Source organism: Melanotaenia boesemani, chromosome 1 (assembly GCF_017639745.1).
Source record: "Melanotaenia boesemani isolate fMelBoe1 chromosome 1, fMelBoe1.pri, whole genome shotgun sequence".
NCBI classification, from domain to species: domain Eukaryota; kingdom Metazoa; phylum Chordata; class Actinopteri; order Atheriniformes; family Melanotaeniidae; genus Melanotaenia; species Melanotaenia boesemani.
In genome coordinates, this window is record NC_055682.1 from 18111992 (window position 1) to 18134843 (window position 22852).

General features: G+C 37.5%; 1 protein-coding gene across 3 annotated transcripts in view; it reads left to right on the forward strand.

Moving 5' to 3' along the window:
- mettl15 (methyltransferase like 15) overlaps positions 1-22852 on the forward strand; it is a 72398-nt gene that overhangs the window by 20233 nt on the left and 29313 nt on the right. For all 3 annotated transcript variants that reach the window (XM_041983358.1, XM_041983363.1, XM_041983351.1), the window contains exon 3: positions 10190-10326. In XM_041983358.1, the coding sequence (XP_041839292.1) occupies positions 10190-10326 (137 nt within the window). The remainder of the gene's footprint in view (positions 1-10189; positions 10327-22852) is intronic.

Below are 22852 nucleotides of genomic sequence, written 5' to 3' on the forward strand. Positions count from 1 at the left end.
AAATACTTTATTAATCCCTTCAGAGAGCCCTCAGGGAAATTTGAATAATTATATCCACGTGTGCAAAAAGTATAATCTTTTGCAAAAACATAGTACTCATATTTATGCACCAGATTACATGTGACAAGTGTGATTTCACTAGAGTAATCAAAGTAACGAGAAGGTGTTCAAGCAGCACAACTAACCTGTTTGACTCTGGGAAACATTAATTTAATTATCACAAACAATTATTTCTCACTGGTACAGAGGAAGGACTACAGTCTTTATACAGTCTTTAATGTTATACATATACTGAAGCTTGACAGCTGAGTGGAAGAATTTGTTTTGTGAATTAAATAGCTGTACTTCTTTGCATTTGTAGGTATTAAATTGACAGGCATGGGAAAAGAAACATGTTGAAAATAAATCCTAGTCTAGCTTGTACAAAAACACATAGACTAATATTTAAGACAATTAGAATACTTTGTCTATAAAGTAATATGCAAATCACTATCTTTATTGTTGTGTATCTACACATTAACTACTTGTTGCCATTTTCCATCAGTTTTATGCAAACAGCATTATTTTCATTGGAGAATACACAGCTCAGTAAATCTCCAACCTGCAAGAAAAAGAAAAAAACAGGCTGTTTGGCTGGAGGTGGGGTGGAGAGTGATGACTCATGCACGCAGTAGAGGTTCCTCCCTTTTTCACTTCTTTCATTGTCCAATCAGGTTTTGCACAGCTGTCACTCACTGTCTCCAAATCATATCTTTGCAATGCTTTACTTTAAGTTATAGGAAATGGTAAAGAGATTAATATTATATGGTGTCACAGATCGTTCCTCGTGACTTCCCCAGAATGCAGATCTTAATCCTCTGCCTTCAGGATGTTCATGCTGTGGATATAAACTTGATTAAAACACTTATAAAACATTTCCTAATACTCTGAAATACATTTGAGAGTTACTTCATTCCCTCTAAGCTGTGTTTGAAATTTAATTGAGAAACATCTAATACTTTATTGAAACAGTTTGTAGATTAACTCTTATTTATTTTTTTCTACTTAATTGTTTTCAGAGTATGTCTTAAAACAAAAACTGCCTATAAGACAGTAAAAAGGCTGATTGTTGCTTTGCATTGCCCACGTACAGTAAATATTGAGTTATTGACTCATATTTTCTGAGATGATACAAGTGTCTGCCATCCTCGTTTCTTGAGGGACCTCCTCAGCACTGTTGTGGTGTAAGAGGCAGTCTTAGGACTCTTTGAAGTAGGCGGATACTTGACATGGCCTTTATGATCCTTGTCCATGTAGAGGAGGACAGCGACTGGGGTTTTTTTCTCTTTACAGACAGATTTTTATTGAAAAACACAACGAATGTAATGACAGAACAAAGAGTGCTTTTCATAAATTATCTGAAAGTGCTTGAAAGACCTTTTCGATTTGTCTATAACTGTAAACGAAGCTTTGGAATTATTATTTGTGTTTTAGACTCGCAGCCTAAATACAAATTTATCTAAATGTTTTCTGAAGAAGAATTAGCAGATGTTTAGGTGTTCAGTTGCAGTGGTCATAGGCGCATGATAAATTCATGATTATAAATTCACGCCTTTAGGTAAATATCCCTTGTAGCCAGTTCACCTAACCTGTGGGACAGTGTTGAGTTTTTTCTAGCTGCTTCCACATCCTTGATGGTGCTAAGATCAGCACCTTGGACAGCGGTCAGGAAATATTTATACATAAAATATTAGAAATCATCCACCACACCTGAAAGCATAAGTGTCTGTTGATAACTCTGTTTTAAACTTTGTCAGTTTGTGCTTTAGTAAGAAAATGTTTTGACAGTTATTTTCAAAGCTCTTGAAATGACATTTAATTTGTTCTGAAGGTGCTATATACATGAAATTTGATTGATTGATCAGTAATCAAAGGGCCTCCTCAGGGCCTTAATGAAAAGGCATTTAAACAAAAAAAGGGATAATTTTCATAAAATATATCCATAAACTGTTTCAAATCAGCTCTGTCACCATAAGTTGTCTCTTAGTGATATAACCAGAGGTTTAATCTCCTAACTATTGATGTAATGTGTCACAATATTTTCACATACCTGACTTTTTCACCTTAACACACACACACACACACACACATACACACACACATTTGTTAAAGAATTACTTGCTGTCCATTAGATTTTTATCTACATCTTTTTTTTTGTTCCAGCAAGCTTCCATTTCTAATAGTTTTCATTCAATTGCCAAATCAGCTCGATAATCATAACATGCTTTTATGCACATGTGAAACATTAATGATTCTACAAAGTAAAGGAATGTGTTTGGTGAAGTAACAAAATGGCAATGTCCATGAATTTACTTAACCGTGTTGTACTCCCCATGTAGTAGGCAGAAATTATTAAGTTACGTATTTCACTTTGGGTTTTTATGTGTTTTTATTTGTTTATTGAATTATTTTAGAAGGCTCACATTAAAATGTTTTTGTTCATTGCCCACTAAAGATTAGCAATAGTTTGCTTCCACTTTTCTTAAGAACTGCTGCTTTACCTGATTTTCTAAACTGTGAAAGTAAAAGGTCTTGTTAACCCAGAGGCTGCCACTGTCCTGTGGGATGGTGATTCCTCTTGTAGATTTGCTGCTCAGTGTTGTTTTCCTCTTCCTCATCAGGCCCCCAGGTTCAGTCTTTCTTCACTCGTTTAATCTTGTGGTAATACTATTAGAGGTGTTCTAATGTTAAAAGTAAACTCAGTCTAGAACATCTCTCCAGTCCTTACCTTTGCATCTCTATCTTTATGTTGTAGTGCATTTTATTGTTTGTAATAATTGTTACTGTGTATTGCCTGATTTATGTCTAATGTGGAGGTCCTCACTTTTGTGAGTGGCAAGAAATCATTTTACTGTTGGATAGAAAGCTCTTTGCTGATGTTTATGTTGGTTAAAATATCTAGCTTTTGAATAGGTCAACGATTTGACTGATTTACTTGCTGCTCTGCAAACACAGTCAATACGCTTCTTTAAGTCGATGGCAATGTGAACTTTAAAAATTTTTCCTGGCTCGTAAAGTAAAGTGACATAAGAGAGAAACTAAAAACACTTAACTATGTTTATGTGTTTCATAACAACCCAGAATGGGTCTGAAATTTGCTTTATAAGGTGTGTGGACACACCATCACAAACTGACTAGCGAGCTTCCTGAAATTGTTTAAATAGTTTTCTAGTGTGTCGTCAGCCTTGTAGACTAGTAGGCTATATCGTGTCGCAGCCAATCCAAACAAGGAATGTCTACCAAAAACAAGATAAAACAAGAATGTTGAAGAAGGATTTGTGACTTTTTGAAGAAAGTTAGTGGAAAACGAACATTTAGAAAGCTGATAATATCCTTCTTAGGTTTTTCTTACAAAACCTTTATTTGGGGGATTACTTACTTCTTTGACTGACACTGAAAGCTGTAAAGCCACATTTCTGTAGCATGTACATGTGTGGATATGGCAGTGCAGCAAATGATATGCATCTAGTTTATATGTAGTGTTTAACAGTTTCTTATCTGCTCTCTTTATTCAGTCACATTTTCCTCAAGGAATGACACTCATTTAACAATTACTTTATTACAAATAACTGAAGTTAATTAAAAAATGTTGGAAACAAATTTGTATGATCATGCCTTTAAATATGGTGATGCAGTTTATTGCTTTTATTGAAAATACAAGACTCACAGGTAGACTGAGAAGCTGTTTGACACATTACAATAAAAATGGCCATCTTGACATCATACCTCAGATGTTTTTGTCTAAAGTTTTTATTCACTAAATGCATAAAGAATGCATTTTAAACTGTGACATATATGTTCCCTTCTAGTTTTTTTTTCCATTTGTACTAACAGAATGAAAAAGACCGGCCCATTTTCATGATTTGTTAGTGCCACAGATATGATTAGTACATTCCCAGTTTTAAAAATGACCCATAAACTTCAGTTGGGTGTTGTTGTTGCCAAATGAAGTAATGTTGTTTTTACACATGGAGACATGCCTTGTCTTGAACAGCTGAAAAACCTCTTTAGGTGCACTTATTTGAACTCGAGCCAAAAGAGTGCAAACAGTTCTAAATGGATGGGGAATGAAAGTATTTTGTTGTAACTCTGCAGCATTCCTTTGACAAAAGAGAGATTACTTTAGCATACAAAGAAGCATTAGGAAGGAGCCCCCCTGGCAAAATGATTTGTCAACATTTCTGCGCCCCTGTAACACTCATTCACCCACTAGCTCTTACTTACAGTATGTGTGGTACACTTTAATTTAGGTAAATGAGGCAGAAGGCTGCATGCGTCTGAGACGTGACTGATCACCATCAACACAATCTCTTGACAGGATAATTGTGGGAAGCTTTCATGCCTTTTGAGTTTGTCTGCTCTCACTGGCCATCTGTTTTGTGCACGTCCGCCTCCTACCTGCTATATTAGTGTACATAGCTATGACATTCATTTAAATAAATAAGAAAAGCGTTACTCCACCCATTTTTCAAGTAAAACTGAAATCAAAATGTTTGTGTGTGTACGTTGCAGAGAAAAAACTTTAATATGGTTGTTAAGGTATAATAAAAGAAAGTCATTTTACTGTAAACATAATCTTATATAGTTTGAGCATTGCAGCAGTTTCAAGTGTAAGATTTCTGTCCAGAGTCAAGAGCAACACTCTGAAGTCAGTAAAACCTCAACCATCCACATAATCCTGACATCCACATGTGTGTCATGCCATACTGTCATGCTGCAAACATGCTAAATTCTTTTCACACTTGTATCTCACCATGAACTTTGTGTGACAGAGAAAGAAATGCAAACCGGTTACCTCCACTCTTGCCATGGCAACGGACGCGGCAAGAAAAGCGATCCTTTACCTGTGTATCTGTCTCCCTAATGGTCTGTGCGTTAGTGTAACAAGATCTGTAAAAACTCCCCTCAATGACATTTTAGATCCCCCACTGTAACTGACCTGGGCTGGGGAGTCACAAGTAGGATTTAGGTGAGTACTCAGGCTTCTCTCAGGTTCCTGTTTCCCTTTTCCTAATGAATTCAACCATAAGAAAGCTTGAGATGAAGCTCTTGCTTTCCACATGGCCAGGGTATAATATACCACATCATGAGCTGTGTTGTATTTGCAAAATCTTCTTTGATGTAAAACTGATACTTTTTTCCACATCACATGTTTGTAAAATCACTCTAGAGATTTTTTTTTAAATTTAACAGATCAAATAAGAGTAGATAATCTATTTATCATTTCCCCTTGGGAGGAAAAGCTCTCATTAAGAATGCTGTGTGATGACTGCTTAAGTGTCCTGCATTGTAGCACCTTGCTGCCTCACTGTTGGACTGCACCACTCGGACCACTCCTAACTCTCCTGTTCCCTCTGCTGGGAAAGGCAGATATTGCACATGGAGATGGTCAAAAACACAAATTACTTTTATTTTTGGTGTCATCTCTGCATTTGACCACCCAGATCACTCACATTGTTTTCTGGCTTAATCAAATCCTGAAGCTTCCTCTACAGAGACGCGGCCAAGGTGAGGGCCTTGCAGACACCGCTATGTATGAAATATCAATGTAAATGACTCATTTCCATGTTTAGTGTCAGTCATCATTGCAAATGCCAAACCCCATTATCACCAAATCTTTTGAGGAGGTTGTTTTTGTCCATCTGGCTGCAGAAATAGCAGGAGAGTTTTCACAGCAGCATCCAGGGCTTTTGAAGAAGCTTGTTTTCCCTCAGGGTGAGGGAACAGGGCTTTCAATTTACCTTGTAAATAACCTTGTAAATATCTAGTTTTCAGTCTTGGTGGCATGTACTTAATTCTTACTTGAGGTTATTTGCGTTCAGTATGAGTAAAAGGTTGAACATAAGATTGAATCTCATAAAAATTAATCATGTTTGTGCTCAATGCAGCAGTGCTGAGAATAAACAGTCTTTATCTTTCCAGCTAACTACCCCTACACTTCAACACTGTGTCATTTGCAGCAGTGAAAGAGATAAGCCTAAACATGTTCTTTAGCCCATAGCTTCCTCAATATGTGACAAAAGATTGTTGTGACAAGTGCCACACACTCCAGCAGAGAACCAGTTTGTCTCCTAGTTGCGTGTGTCGACTGTTTTGATAAAATCCAGCCTACTTTACTGTTTGTGTTTCTGTTTTCATTTTCCTTTTTTTGTATTGAATAGCACAACAGGCAAGTTCATTATGCGTGTGACTCATCCCACTAGCCCACACCCCCTCCCCATCTGCTGCTGTGCGCTGGAAAGGAGAGGGAACCGCCATTGATCACTTCTTCCCTCACACATGCACACACACACCCCACCTTCAACGTCACCATCGATCGACATGTTTAATGTTTTTGTGGGAAATAGCTGGCATTTCCTTTTATTTCATTTTACGTCTATTCCCTACCATTTTCTGATATTATAATAAATACCAAGACAGACATGAAAAAAAATAAAGTGAAACCTAATTATTATTATTCAAACCATCTCAGGATGTTCATTCAATGATTTTACAAGTAAAATTTTTTTTTTTGCATTACTTGAAACAATATCCGTGCATATGTTCTGCATGTTATTCTTGGATACAGCAGCAAAGGTGCAGCAGACTGGTTGGCAGGCACTGTTCATTTTACCACTCACTCATTCTTCTGACTTTATTAATACACTGTTTAACAATTATATATATATAACAGTGCAACACTTAGGAGAATATTCTCAAGTAGATGTTTACACATTTTCAACAACAGCGTTCTCTGTTCTCTTTTAACAACAGAGGCATTTCTGAAACAGGCTTTGTTTTTATGTAACTTCTAGTAGAGAGAATCAACTTTATTTTAGTTTAAAAAAACTGAAACCTTTAGCAGAATAAGCATGGCGGATTAGTAATATTTTTAAGTGCTACACATTTATTGCTTTGGAAAAATATACAAGTAAAACATGTCTTTTACATGTATGAGATAGATAAATAAATACGTAAATAAATAAATAGTTTTCCATTCATAACAGCTCAAGGTAGCCTTACATTTCACATATAGTTTTACTACTCATGCATTTAACGTGTGTTATTCTTATCATTACCATAATTACATCATTATTATTCAATCTTAATGATAAATTTTCTATGAATAAATTGCCCCTGGTATGTTTTTCAGTAGCATGATACAAATACTGAAAGACTGTCTAGTTGGCAGTGCCAAGTTGGTTTTGATGATGAGACACAAACTATGACAGACTATCTGTCTGATGGTCTCTTATAAGTCTATGCAGTCTGGACCCTTGTTTGTGCATGGCACAACTACATATCTAGGGTTTATATATAGGACACTCATTTAGTCAGGAAATCTCATGGATTGGATCAATAAGAAGGTTAGTAGAGATAGAAAAGATTCCCATGGAAACAACTTGTGACTGTTCTCTACATCGAGGCAGCTGTGTGATGAGTAGGAGCTGCTTGTGTGATGATTAAGGTAATATGCATTAAGATAACAGCAATTTGATTAGTTTTGTTTCGGTTACATCAAATGCCTGTTTTATGACTGTGTGAAGTTCATACTTGTTTGGAGGCGTGTGACAAGTCAGATACATAAATGGATATCAAGGCCTAGTTTCAAACTGTAATTAAAACTTTGAGGTTGAGACGAATGTTTCAAAGAAGTTTTCTTGACACGTGTGAAGATCTGATTTATGTGAACTTTTTTACTGATAAAATCTTTGTCCTGCTGCGTGAAACTTAACAGCAGAAGAAAGGAATCAAAGTTCAAAAAAGTTGACTTAACAGTTCACTGATTAACATTAAACATGCATTAAACCTGTATTATTCCAAGTGCAGATGACTGAAGTATTGATTTTGAAACATTAATTTGTTAAATTCTGACACGTTTGACATTCTGATTTGAGACCTTTTGTAATTCATGTGTGTCGTAGTGCCTTTGGTTATTGAAGATAAATAATGGTTAAGGCATGCAGAAACACTGCAGGACTTGGAAATAAAGCAATGTCATCACTGACATTTGCTAGAACTTGAGCGAGATTATAACCAATTTAAGGAATGATTAAACAAACACTGACCCGGTCATGCTATCCGTATGGAAATTATTTTTTTTATACTGGAAATAAATTTGTTTCTGTCAGAGCTTTTAAAATGTAAAGGACAGGACTAAATAATGAGATAAAAATAACTTAAGGATTTTAAACCTAACTGTTGGGCTTTATACAAGATGTGTGTCTACTAAGAAGAACATTTCCATTATAATATATGGAGGTTTGCAGTCTTTTGACTTGTATTCATGCTTAAATAGTTACTGGATGCTCTTTTATATGATGGTTTAATAAAATATAATCTAGTCCTTATTAGATCTTAATATTAGGTAAATACAATCTCAGAAAAGAGGGCATATTACACTATGCAATTATTTACTGAACAAATGAAACCAAAATCAGAAGCAGGCACGAAAGACTTAGTACCTTCCATTTTATAAATAAACAACAGGTATCACCACTAAGTGGAAGTAATTGTTTTCTGTATGTCATCTTCCCATCACATTGTTTTGGAGGAATTTATGCTTATTGTTCTTCACAAATGCCCACATTTCTAAAATGCACAGCTGTTTTAAGGACCACCACAGCAGGAGGTCTGAACTTTGACTGGGTCATTGATTTGGCATTGATTCTCTTTTTTTCAGCCAGTCTGTTGAAGTTTTGCCACTGTTTGAGATAAGTTTCTCGTTGCATGACCTAATTTCAGCCAAGCTTTAGATATCAGACAGATAGCCTCACATTTGGACTCGTAAGTCTTAAGTCTTAGAAGACTTAATAGTTGACACAATGGCTGCAACGTCCAGGTCATGTGGCTCCAAGAAAAGCCTAAATCACTCCTTGATGACCGTACTTAAGTGTATGTAACAATGTGTTCCTGCTTATATATTGTGTTTGGTTTTTGCTCAGCATATTGCTTTACATTATGGTCAAACATTATTATTTTGGCCTCATCTGTACAAAAACAAAACAAAACAAAAAAAAAAAAACTTTTTCTGCAAGTGTTATAGTTTGTTTAAAAAAAACAAAATAAACAAACTTCATAGTAAACCAGAAGCACTAATAGAGTAAAGACCTCTGCCAAGCCATTGGTTCACTCACCTGAGAAAAACCCCAGGCCCAACAGCCCACCCAGAACTCTGTTTCGTTACTTTAGCATTTTTCCACCTCAAATAATTGATTAAAAATATAAATACTATTTTTTTATGCTAGCTGATAAGTGGCATATGCTTGCACCTGTCCACGGGAAGATAAGGATAGTTTTGCCTTTAAAACTCCACCTTGGAGGTAATAAATCTTACTTATTACGCTTGTTTTATTTATTTTTGCCATTTCTCTGAGCATTGTATGGTCTGACCTTGGGGTTAACTTGCTGGGACATCCACTCCTGTAAAGATCTGCAGCTGTCTTAAAGGATTATTCACAAGTTAAAAACATTTTACAGCAATGGACTTTAGATCATTTGGAAATAAAGCTAAAAAAAACTTACAAGATTGATGGACAGACACAATTGCTTCTCTAAGATCATTGCTGATGTCTTTTCCTCTCTGCACTGTGTTAACACACACCAATTGCTCCAGACCAGCAAACTGAAAAAAACATTTGTCTTTATATAAAATAATTTTCATACTTGCTCTTTATTAATTGATAATTGCTATTTGATTATTAACACCTGGCTACTGCTCATCCTCTTAATCCCTATGGAAGCTGTAAGGGTGTACTTAATTTTTCACACACTGTAATTTTTGACGTAGCGCAATATGTCACATGAGGTTGAATTGACCTAATCTGTAAAGTGATTTTAATTATGTCCTGATAAATTAGAATGACTGTTACTTCTTTTCACATGACTTATATTGTCATATGGGTTTTATATATTGCAATCAAATTTTTCAAGACCACGGTCAACCTTCCACATCAGTTCAAGCGGTATATATTCAGGATACTTGCCTTAAACTTACCTATTACATTAGCTTAACCTGAAATGAGAAAGGAAAATCAGTTAATGTCATGACAATGCACCAGTGAGTAAGAAAAACACTTAAATGATTAACATCGTGATGATGATGATGAATCGTGTATATGGAGTCCTGTTGTGAGAAGAATGTGTTATTTTCTTTCTTTCTCGCATGTAGGTGGTCCTGGACATGACATTTGGAGGTGGTGGTCATACCAAAGCAATACTGGATACTGTTCCTGAAGTCACGGTTCTGGCCCTAGACCGAGATCCTACAGCAATTTCTCTGGCCCAGCAGTTAGCCAGGGAACACTCGTAAGTGATTTATTGAAAAACACCAAGTAGACCAGAACAGAAGCTTTAGCTTGAAGCAACGTACTGTCTAGACAAATGTTTATACACTAACAAGAATAATGTTTCAGTGCTCATTTTTATGATTTCACATAATGTAATTTTATAGTCACAGTTGACAGCTTGACAATTTTGAACATTATTAGGTTTGTGGTCATTACTCCTTAAAACATACTATGGGTTTTATATACAGCAGTGCTGTGGCTCTCCCTCTATTTCTCACGTCTTCCCTGAGCCCGATCCAATACAGCTTGCCAAGATACAGCCCCTGAGTTTTGCTATCCAATCAAATCCATTCTTCCTTCTTAACTTAAAGCTTTTCTCCCCCCACGCAAAGCTGGTGGGCCCAGCATGTCATTTGTCAGAGTAAGGGCCCACGCCTGCTGTGTGAGGGAGATGCTGCCTCCCACGGAGGATCTATAAGTTATGGGGAGGGGGGTGTTAAAAGTGAAGAGAGAGAAAAAACTGAAAGCAAGAGAGTGAGGGAACAGGGAGACACGAGGACACAGTGCCAGGGTGAGAGGGAGTGTGTGTGCATGAGCAACGCGCGGGTGGATGAAAATGAGATGTTCCGAAGACCACGGCGTGGGAAGGAATCCTTTTACGTAGATTCTGGGGAAACCTCTCTCAAGGGAATCTGCCAGAGAAATGTGCCTGTGAGCAGGGAATGACAATTAAGAGAGAGAGAGAATGAGAACACTGTATTCTGTCAGCAGCAATATACCCCCGCTGTAAACTTCCACGCCTACTCGTGATGCAAGTTTAGAGAGGCTAGAGAAATCTAGCAATTAACCAATATTATTGGGAGCCTGAGTAAAAGACCCTGTCTGCCTACGCAGTGCATCCACACAACAGGGTTGGAGGATTTACTCACTCCTCTGTACTCCCGTATCTTGTTGAAAGTATACCCTCTGCAAACTGTTGAATGCTGGTATCAGTGTGAGCCCAGTTTTTCTGCACAAAGAGAGTAATTTAACGTCCAAACACTTTAAAAGCTTTAGCTTATAGAGGTAACTCCCCGAGTAATATTCACCCATGTCTTTAATGGGATTTGTCTCCTGCGTGTTGAGCCTTGCTGTTCTCTGCACCATTCTTCTTGTTGCTATGACTTCCCTGTATTTGAGGCTCTGCAGTAGCTGTGCGGTGGTTGATTTATACATGTTATAAAGATGGGAAAACACCAAACATTAAACAGGCTAATACTGGGTTTATGTCTATACATGGGGTTTCACACACTGATAGGATGTTATTAACTATTTCCATGCATAATGCACTTTGAAGGAGACCAATTTGTTATAGGTTACCAGTTCACAGTGGTGGTCCTGCTTGTGTTGCACTGTGTATGAATGCCATGCCCTGGTGAACACTGCAGTGTAAGTGTAACCGTCTTATATTTACAAAAGTATATTCTTACGGAGGAAGGTTTAGAGCCCAGTTTTCATCAAAAAAAATGAAATAGGATTGTCTTTTAGTCATTACACATAGACATAAAGGTTATTTAAGTTATTGTGAACATAATGAGGAAAAGGGAAATGTTTGTATTTATTAGAGCCATGAATTCTAGTAGAGGACCCATCCATCCACCCAGGAGACATGGAGTGGTGGGTGAGGGAAGAGATTTATGGTTTTATATAAGATGTTAAGTATATTAATTGAAAGGGATCAGAATAGTCCTGTTTAATTTTTTTAAAACAACTTCACATGTCCTACAAAAATAGTAATAACATGCATGTGATGCTATAGGAAAATAATCAAAACTTTATGAGTCTAATACAGTTTATTTGTGGTTTAACTGACTTTAATTACATCAGTAAGATCCAAAATTTAATTTAACCTCCACCCTGCCTTCCTCCCCCTTTGTTCTTCCAACACCATGTCCATATATCAGACTTTCTTTTGTTTTGTTTTGTTTTGTTTTGTTTTTTCTTTTCTTTTCTTTTCTTTTCTTTTCTTTTCTTTTCTTTTCTTTTCTTTTCTTTTCTTTTCTTTTCTTTTCTTTTCTTTTCTTTTCTTTTCTAGTCTTTCTCCAAAGCGACTTACATCTGGGAGTAAGAACAACACAAGCAAGAAATCAAACAGGAGGGGACATCATAATTAAGTGGTAGTCAGACTGCTGTGAGTATAGTTGGACACAGTTGCTGTCATGTAGTGCTAGAGGCAGTGCCCCCCCCCCCCCCCCCAAATAGTCCATTGTTTAATTACAAGGTCACGATTTATCACGATTTAATCACACAATATCATGTTGGGTGGAAGTGCACGCACCTTATTCAGAGCTGAGTTGTGCCAAAAAGATGGACAGATTTTTTTAACTCATTCTGACGAGTAGAAGAGTTAAGCTAAGTGTGGAAATGCTCCTCAAACAGTTGAGTCTTTAGCTTGCTCTTAAAGTCTTAAAAGTAACTTTCTTGGCAGCACACTGATGTGGGTCAGTCCACTTCACTAAACTCACCCAGGAATGACTGGTAGTCTAGAAAACTGTTTGGGCCAGATTCTGGATTTTTTTATTTTTTTTTGTATTTATTTATTTATCTTTTGTTTGTTTACTTTCCCCCCTTTTGCTTGTGCGCCCTTACACAGATTGTGCCTTGGTCACTTGTCCAGTCTACCCAAAGCAAAATCTATGGGTAGAGGAACAAAACAGCAGCACAGCTGTAAAGCGGCGCACACCCATCCGGTGGAAATTGTGTGTAACATCCGATTGCTTGCAAATAAGACCTTGATGTTGAGCAATCTGATTTATACTCATCACCTGGATTTTCTCCTGTTGACTTAGATCTGGCAAAAACCAGGCGACAACAACGCTTTCTTTAAGCTCCTCCCACATACCTGAGTACATCGCAAGCATCAGGTCGTTGTCTTGTCGTACTTTTTAACTCTGTTGACCTCAGGTTTGCCGAAGGGATCCATTCTAGGGCCTGTGCTGTTCTCATTGTACATGTTGCCTTTAGGACCAATTATTGAATGTCATAATCTCGTTTCATCTGTATGCAGATGACCTGCAAATCTATCTGTCACTCCCAATTCTTCACTTAGTTTAAACTCCATCGATGGCTGCTTGAAGGACAATGAACACTCAAAACTTCCTTCACCTAAATAATAACAAAACAGAATGAATTTTGTTTGATACCTTCAATAAGCTAGATACCGCTGTTCCCAATCTATGTTTTTCAGTGCCCCACTTCAATCAGGTGGTTAAAAATCTGGGAGTAAAACTAAACTGTCACTTGAAATTGGACAATCAGGTTGATGCTGTTGTGAAAACAAGTTTCTTTCTGCTTTCCTATTGTCCAAAGTAAAGCCATTCCTCAGCCGCAGTGATCTGGAAGGCCATCTATGCCTTTGTGAGCTCCAGACTTGACTACTGCAATGCTTTATATGTTAGAATCAATCAATCTTGCATCTCCAGTTTAGAGCTTGAACAAAATTCTGCTGCTTGTCTTCTAACCAGCACTCGGAAGCACAAACATTTCACTCCTGTTTGCTCTGCACTGGCTCCAGGTTAAGTTCAGGATACAGTATAAGTTGTTGCTGTTTGTTTTTAATTCACTGAATGGTTTTGCACCTCCTTACTTATCAGAACTGTTGAAAATCTTCCAGCCCACCAGAGCTTTAAGTTCTGCTGGTTAAAATCTGCTAGAGGTTCCTAAGTCCAGGTGCAAGCTTCCCCACGAGCAATGCACCTCAAGTGATCTGCCTCCGTTCAAGGCCAAATGTAAGACCTATTTACTTTTAAAAAGGCCGTTGTAAGGTTCTATAGAAATAAACTTTGATTGATTGATGGATTCATCCATCCATCCATCCATTTTCTGCCACTTATCCGGACTCCAGTTGCGGGGGCAGCTGCCTAAGCAGGGAAACCCAGACTTCCCTCTCATTCACCAGCTCATCCAGAGGGATCTCGAGGCGTTCCCAGGCCAGCCGAGTGTCCTGGGTCTTCCCTGGGGCCTCTTTCCAATGGGAAGTGCCTGAAACACCTCACCAGGGCGGTGTCTAGGAGGCATCCTAACCAGATGCCCGAGCCACCTCATCTGGCTCCTCTCGATGCAGAAGAGCAGCGACTCTACTCTGAGCTCCTCCCGGATCACTGAGCTTCCACCCTATCTCTAAGGAAGAGCCCGGCCACCCTGCGGAGAAAACTCATTTCGGCCGCTTGTATTCGCGATCTTGTTCTTTCGGTCACTACCCACAGATCGTGACCATAACTGAGGGTAGGAACGTAGATCAACTGGTAAATCGAGAGCTTTGCTCATCTCCTTCTTCACCACGACAGATCTATGCAAAGTCTGCATCACTGCAGATGCTGCACCTATCCGCCTGTCGATCTCCCGCTCCATTCTTCCCTCACTCGTGAACAAGACTCCAAGATCCGTGAACTCCTCCACTTGGGGCAGGACCCTATTGCAGACCCAGAGAGAGCACTCCACCTGTTTCTGGCTGAGGACCATGGTCTCGGACTTGGAGGTGCTGATTCTCATCCCAGCCGCTTCACACTCGGTTGCGAATCGCTCCAGTGAGAGCTAAAGATCACGGCCCGATGAAGCCAACAGAACCACATCATCCGCAAAGAGCAGAGACCCAATCCTGAGGCCACCGTACTGAAATTTTGGTAAAATAATGTCTCTCTTGTCTTTAGGACCAATAATTAAAACTTCAGTTTTGTCCTGGTTGAGCTGTAAGAAGTTCTCTGCCATCCATTACTTTATATCTGAAATACAGTTTAAAAGAGTGTTTTTTGACTGATGTGACTTTTAGTCCGGAAAACATGGTACGTACATTACACATACACACATTTTTACTCTCAGATAGATATTTTTTTACTTTTACATTCATAAATTTTCAGTTTCTCATGCTTACACTTTTCATATTGTGAGACAGGCGATTCCCGTGTTTTGTTTTTTGTTTTTTTTCATCATCCCTCAAAGTCATTACACTGTTGCCAGTTCTTAAGGAGCAGCGGACAGGTTCATTTGTCCGTAACACAACTCACAGTGGAAAATGAGATGAGAAAACTCTTCAGACCTATGGCCTCAGCCAGGGCCGGACTGGGACAAAAAGTTAGACTGGGAGACATTCACTCACTCAGGCCACCCCTACTCATATGCTGCACACATATGCATATGGGTAGGATTCCTGTTGAGCTAAACAACATAACCTTTATTTTTCTGTAAATTTTTTCTAAGCCAGATTACTTTAATAGATTTAATATAAAATGAAAAAGTTGACTCAACTTAAAAAGATAAGACACTGTCCAACCTTATCAAGGGTTCCCAAACTTTTTCAGCCCACCTGTAGAGCCATGTTTAGTTCAGCAGAACCCACCAAATATTTGTGTTTTGTTCATGTTTAACTGTTTAGGTTTAGGTTACTGTAAATCTACACATTCATTACTCATTCTTATAACAATTACTGGTCCTGCTGTTGCTCTGTAGCTGCTACCAGTTCCTCTTTACTACTAGTGGAGTGTCCTCCCTCTGAACCACCTGCATTATATACAGATTTGCAGCACACACACACACACACACACACACACACACACACACACACACACACACACACACACACACACGTATTCCATATGGATTTGTGAACATAAATTCAGACATCAAACAGCAATGATAAAAAGTTGCAATCATATAATTTATAATAAAACCAGATAAACACACTGATAAACTGATTAAATCAAAAGTTCCCTCATCAGCATTTAACCTGGACTAATGAAAAGTTTCTCACTCTCACAGCTGTGCAGCTACTTGTGTGTTGGACAGGGACAGATGTGGACAGTATATGTGGACAGGGACAGATGTGGACAGACTGTTAAGCCGCCAAAGTATTAAAATATATCGACCTGTCAGCTTAATACAACACAAATAATTAAACAATTGTTGTATTTTATCCAGATTACACCAGGAAACCCCAAATATGAGCTAGTGTTGATAAACGGTTTGCATATCCATGTGAAGTTCTGTGTTTGGGCTGATGTAGTTTAATAATAAAACAACTAACCAGTGCAACATTTGTAATAGAATGAAGTTTAGACAGGAGGTAGTAGCCTACCAGCTCATTATTACAGCTACGTAAAAAGGGCTCAGGCAGAATCTCAAATAGTGATCATCATGTTATCTGCAGATAAAAGTTTGCCACCAAATAACACGCTGTTTCCCCCTTGCATCTGTCATTTCTTAAACTGTTAACTCAAGTGACGTCGCGGATGACTGGACACCACTGCTGGTGGAGGATTTGAAAATATCGGAAATTTTCTGGCATTTCCCGCCTCCTCCTCAAGCACCTTCTTTTTTTAAGTTCTCTTTCTGCTCCCCTTTCCTCTTTTTTTCCGAGTCCATTAGTAGGTGACCAGCACCATGTTCCTCTGTGTCGCTGATGTTCCGCCTCCACGCACTCTCGTGTTGATTAGTTCTGTTGAAAATAAAACTTGACTACTGATATTTTTAATCAATCGCCAATTGGTGAAGGTGAAAACTGATGAACACAAATCATTTTATTGGTGGGTGGGTGCCAGTTGCTGCAGACCAATCAGTTGCACCAAAGTAGTTCACCACTTAAGATCCCAGGCCACCGGGAAAAGTCCCGCTGCTCCCAATGGCCAGTCCAGGCCTGGCCTCAGCAGGCCAGGTAGGTACATGAGATCGGACTGAGGAAAAGGCAATAAAATTTTTTTGAAACCTTAACAGGTGCGTTTACATTACCCCCCGAGTTTCGCAAAACCTAAATATCGCAATAAAAAACCGCTAATGGAAACACCTACATTTCGAAAAACCTCAAATATCCCTAAAATGTTTTTACGCTCTCATGAGGTGGTTTTTCAGACATGTTGATATAAAAGTATATCGCAAAAGTGTAATGGAAACAATTTTTCTGCATTTACACATCCCCGAATGTGATGTAAGGGGTCACATGACCAGTTCATGTCAAATAAAGATGCCGTGGTATGAGTAGACGCAGGAGATGGAAATCTTTTTCAAAACAATTTAAAAAAAACACACATAACCTTCATCCTGGATAGCAAATAACAGCGAAATGCAAGAGTTTTACAAAGATTTAGAAATCTCCTTCCTCCTCAAAGCGGAGTCTTGCGGGACAAGAGAACAAGAGGCAATTTAATAACTTGAAGCGTTAATGTTGTCATATTGAGTTTATCTACCAATGGTAAGAAAAGAATGCTGCTTTGCTCTCAAACGCTTTACTAACCAATCAGTGGCCCTTTAAAGATTAGATCAAAAAGGCTGGCAACTTGTTCATAATACTCTGGCAGGGAAAGAGTTAAGTTGGAAATAGAAAACTCATCTTAAATTGAATCAATTTAGCGTTTTATAGCAATTTAGCGTTTAAACTGACTTTCTATAACAGACCACCGAGCATTTCTTTAATAACCTATGTTAGTTTGGGTTTCCTCTGTTCTGTTATTACTTTCAATTTCTTTTTTTCTCTTTTCTTTTTCTCTCGCTGAGTTTTGTTCCTTGTTTCATCATCCTTTGTTGATGTTTTTTGTTTCAATTTATTGTAGATCAAATGTGCTCTGTGTACCATACTACATTAAAACTTCACTAAAATGTGAGCAGAATAAAATAAAAAGTCGGCCAGCTGTTTTTAGAGAAAAATCTTAAGCTAAAACTAAATGTTGAGGTCTGCATTGTTCAGAACAATACACAAACTGTCATTTTTTTTACTTAAAGTTGCTTTGTAATAACTTAAATCAGCCAAGATAAATATATATTTCCATATTTGGAAACTTACATCCTAATCCAACAAAATATTTAGAAATTAGCTTTTTTCAGTTAGGAAATTTTTTACATTTAGCTGGAATAGAGGCAGGAATGAAATACTTGCAGAAGCAGATGAAAAAGCCAGAAATGGGTTAACAGCCATTTAGTTACAAAAGCACAGTTTCCCTCAAGCCTTGATAATAATTAGATAAGCCACACGAGGGTCTTTCATGACCATCTTTAGGTCAAACAAGGTTGACCCAGAAGAAACATGTATTTTGAAAGACAAGCCTCTCTGTTTTTGTATCTCTCCTTTTTTCTTCACTGACTGTAGACATTTTCATCACTGGTCCCCTGCTGAAAGCAATCAATCAGCATCTTGTCTTAGGCTTCAGTGACGCAGGTAAAGGAACTGAACAGGTCAACACGAGGGAATATTTCAGGCTTGATTTGTGAAGAGGCAGCATCATGTTGAATGAGCATGAGCACCTCAAGCAAAGGTTATTCTGAGGATTCCTTGTATGTTCTCTGTGTTTAACAGTCATAAAAAATAACCACTGCAAAGAAATATTTAGTGTTTTTTTTTATTTTGTTAAGATGCTATTTTACATTGGTTTATTAGAAGCAGATTGAAAAGTAGAGATATCAAAATAATATTTTGATAAATTGAGTTTTTTTTTTCACTTACCAGTGAAACCAAAGTGTGATATTATATTATTAATTTCATCATTATAACACCTAGTTTCAGCTCAGTGTTTTGTGTTTTTGGCATCCTTTGACTGTGCATAGTTTAACAAGACAGGACAGATTTTCCTTTTCCAGCCATCCCTGTGTTTGGAGGATTGACATGAAAATATCTCGCCCTTAATTTGAATAAAAGCTGCTGTAACTGGAAAAAAGGCTAAAGAAAAGATGGAAGTAGGCACCATGAAGATAACCGTTGCTTTGTGGACAGTGAAGCCTCAAATTAAGCGTTTTTCTTTCTACATCTTTAAAATTTAGTCCTGCTTTTGCATCCCCTCCCTTGACATTTTTGCAAGACTAATTATTTATAAAATATACACAAATGTAAAATTTTATAGCAGTAAGAGAAAAAGATGAGCAGTAAGGGGAAAAGGACAGAAAAGGTATAAAATATGTTACACTGTTATGTAGGATAATACAGTCAGCAAATTGGTTGGTGACTGGTGGGGGTGTCTGGATTAGATTTAAAACGAGCGTTTATCAAAGGTTTAGTTTTTCCAGGCAAGGATGGGTCATAGCTCACCAATTTATTTCAAACTCTGTCAGGAGATCATCAATAAGTTGCCTTTACCTTACAATTACCTTTCTAATACAAGAATGCAGAGAATTTTCATCTGTTGATTTCTAAAGAGTACAATATTAGGTGCGTTTCCATTACCCCTAGAATTGCGCAAAAGCTAAATATTTCAATAAAAAAACGGTAATGGAAACACCTATCTTTTGAAAAACTCTCAAATATCGCTAAAAAGTTTTTACGCTCTCGTGAGGTGGTTTTTCAGACGTGTCGATATAAAAGTGTATCGCAAAAGTGTAATTGAAACACTTTTCTTGCATTTACGCTTCACCGGACGTGACGTAGCGGGTCACGTGACCAGTTCATTTCAAATAGAGAAGGCACAGTCTGAGTAGACGCAGGAGGAGACGGAAATCTTTTTACAAATAATTAAAGTAAAAAATTTAAGCGTCATCCTTGATAGCAAACAACGGCGAAATGCAAGAGTTTTACAAAGATGTAGAAATCTCTATCCTCCTCAAAGTGGAGTCCCATTAATAAAAATGGGATTTGTTCAAAGAGTAATCTTTAAAAAATAAACAAATGAAACCACCAAGACCGCAACCCACAGACTTTTATTCAAACCAACTTTTTCTTATTGCATGCAAATATGTTGCATTCAACTGGCCATTAAAAGATTTAGGTTAAAGACACTTTTGCTATGGCATTATTTTAAGAGAGGAGGTCATATCTATCTTATATAAAGAGTCAAGAGAACATGAGGGGAATTTAAAGTTGGCTTGATGGCTTACAAAGTGGAATATAACAGGAACCCTTAGATGACAGTTCATGATTGTTGAAAGGATAAAAAAAAATCCTAAAAGCCTAATGACGTTAATTATAAAATGTACAGATGCGTTAGGAAAGTGCAGTCTTGATAAACAGTAAAAAAAAAAAAAAACACACACACACACAAACATATATATATATATATATATATATATATATATATATATATATATATATATATATATCTTATTTTGAGATCTGTGACTTTTCTCATACTAATGCTACTATTATCAGTTTTAGCTTATAATCTTTTTTAATCATTCTGTGATTTAAAAGTTGTTTGTGCTACAACTAAAAACAACTCTGATCTCTTAAGCAATTATGAGCCCACACTTGAACCTCAGCACATGCACCACTGAAACTTGTCCACTTTAATAATAAAAGACCTTACATAAGGCATTTATATCTCCAACTGTGTGCTTAAGCCACATAAAGAAGTTAATAATTTAGAAATGTTATGTAACTGTTTTGCATATTTTTAAATCCTTCAATGGCTCACAAAACCTGGAAGAAGTTGCAGTGTGTCATGGAAGGTACGTTTGTCATCGACACGTAGGCGGACACGTACACTTAAAAATTTTCATTTCAAATGTTCATATGTTACTTCTTATAAATAACAATCCAGTACACTAGAATGCAGGTAATACCTCTTAGTCTGATAAAATAAGTAAAATTACTCTCCATAGGTGTCGTGTGTGATGTGACTGAAAAATAAATCATAAAATTTTCCACCCTTACAAATAAAAAGTTGAATTTCATCAGTCTATTCACTTCTTTAGGGCTCCAGACATAAGTTTTTGCATCGGTTGCACTGGTGGGCCTAACTTTTTAATATGGTGCACCAGCAAAAAAGAAAAAAAAAAAAAAATTCAGTTAGCTGCCTGCCTGCTATGAAAATAAAAAAATAAAGATGTGAATTAGTGCCTGACAGCTCTGGTTGGGTAAATCAAGAACAGCCCGGTTCTGTAGTGGTTAGCACTGTTCAGACCTTTTCATGTCCTCCCCATGCCTGCAAAGGTTTTCTGGGTTGCCCCTTATTTCCTTCACAGTCCAAAGACAAAACTTTTTTATTTATTTGGTGATCCTTAGATTATTAAGTGTTATAATTAATGTACAATACTAGGTTCACAGGTTACAAAATACATGGTTTGACATCAAAAGAAATCAACATGTTTTGGTGTACACGTTTTACTTTTCATGCAATTCTATTTCAGTCATGTCACATAAACATTGACAAATATAATTGTATTTATTTCTATCTCACAGTGTATAAACCATCACACTTCAAGGTTTGTAAGCAGATACCTCAAACAGAAAGTTTTTTTTTTTTTTTTTTTTTTTGTAGCAAAGTGTGACGCAGCTAGGATGATAGTTTGCACCTTCAAGTCTAAGGTCATGATCCTTTGTCGAAAAAGAGTGGACTGCCCACTCTGAGTTGCAAGTGTGTTGTTTCTCTGAGGGTTGTTTTTTTTTTTCACTCTCTGAAGTGAGGGAACGTAGTTAGGGAGACCGACAGGCAGTCTGCAACTACTGCTGTGATGCAGATGTTCCACTGATGTTCTCATAGTGAAAAGAGGTGAGCCAAAAGGCAAAGCCATCAATTTACCAGTCAGGCTCTGTTCTAACTCTCACCTTTGCTCATAAGTTGCAGGTATTTACTGAAAAAATAAGACTGGACATACAAACAACAAAAATAAGTTTCCTCCTACGCATGGCTAGGCTCACCCTTAGGGACAGGGTGAGGATCTCGGACATTAGAGAGGGGCTCTGATTAATCATCACTCCTCTGCATTGAAAGGAGCCAGTTAAGTTGGTTTGGGCAAGATGCATTCTGGATGTCTCCTAGGCACGGCCATGGGATAGACCCAAGGCACAATTAAGAGATTATTTCCCTCAACTGCTTTGCACCTCACTATCTCTTTTTCAAGAACTACAGGAATTGTCTATGGAAAAAGAGGTTAGAGGATCACTGCTCAAACTGTTGCTCTTATGATGGATGGATGGATGGACGGACGGACGGACGGACGGACGGACGGACGGACGGACGGACGGACGGACGGACGGGCGGGGGAGAACAGTGACAAAAAGAAGTTGTTACAGAGACCATAGATCCACTGGTCTTTGGAAGTCAAATCAGATTGCTGGCAAAAAAGAGACAGTCTCTAGGTTATAGCACCAAATTGTTTCATATGTATGTACTTGCTCTACACCCTTAAATGTCAGATTTCAGCCATTTATATTCAATAATTAAACATTACTAATGATGAACACAATTACTTTTTGGTTAATTTCAAATCCTAGATTGTAAGAAGTGGGATTTTTTTAAGCATTTCTTTTACACAAACAGATTATTACTCAGATCTAATTTATGTGTTTTGTAGTCACTCAGAGAAAATGAGGGAAAAAACTAACAAACAGCAAAAAAAAAAAAAACACACCTAAAATTAGCATACCCATAAGCTACCTTTGCAACACCAAACATCAGCTAAATTTAGCAATTGGCTTTGAGGAAACAGCAGAGTCATCATAAGTGCAGCTTTGCTTGACCTCTGGCTCTCAGAGTAAATACTCTCCAAGTTAGATCGTGGATAACTAAAATGTTTTAAATCCAAGAAAATCAAAAGAATGTCTAAAGTATCACTGAAAATAGTTTACAGTGCAGCAACAAAAAAGTAGAAAATGG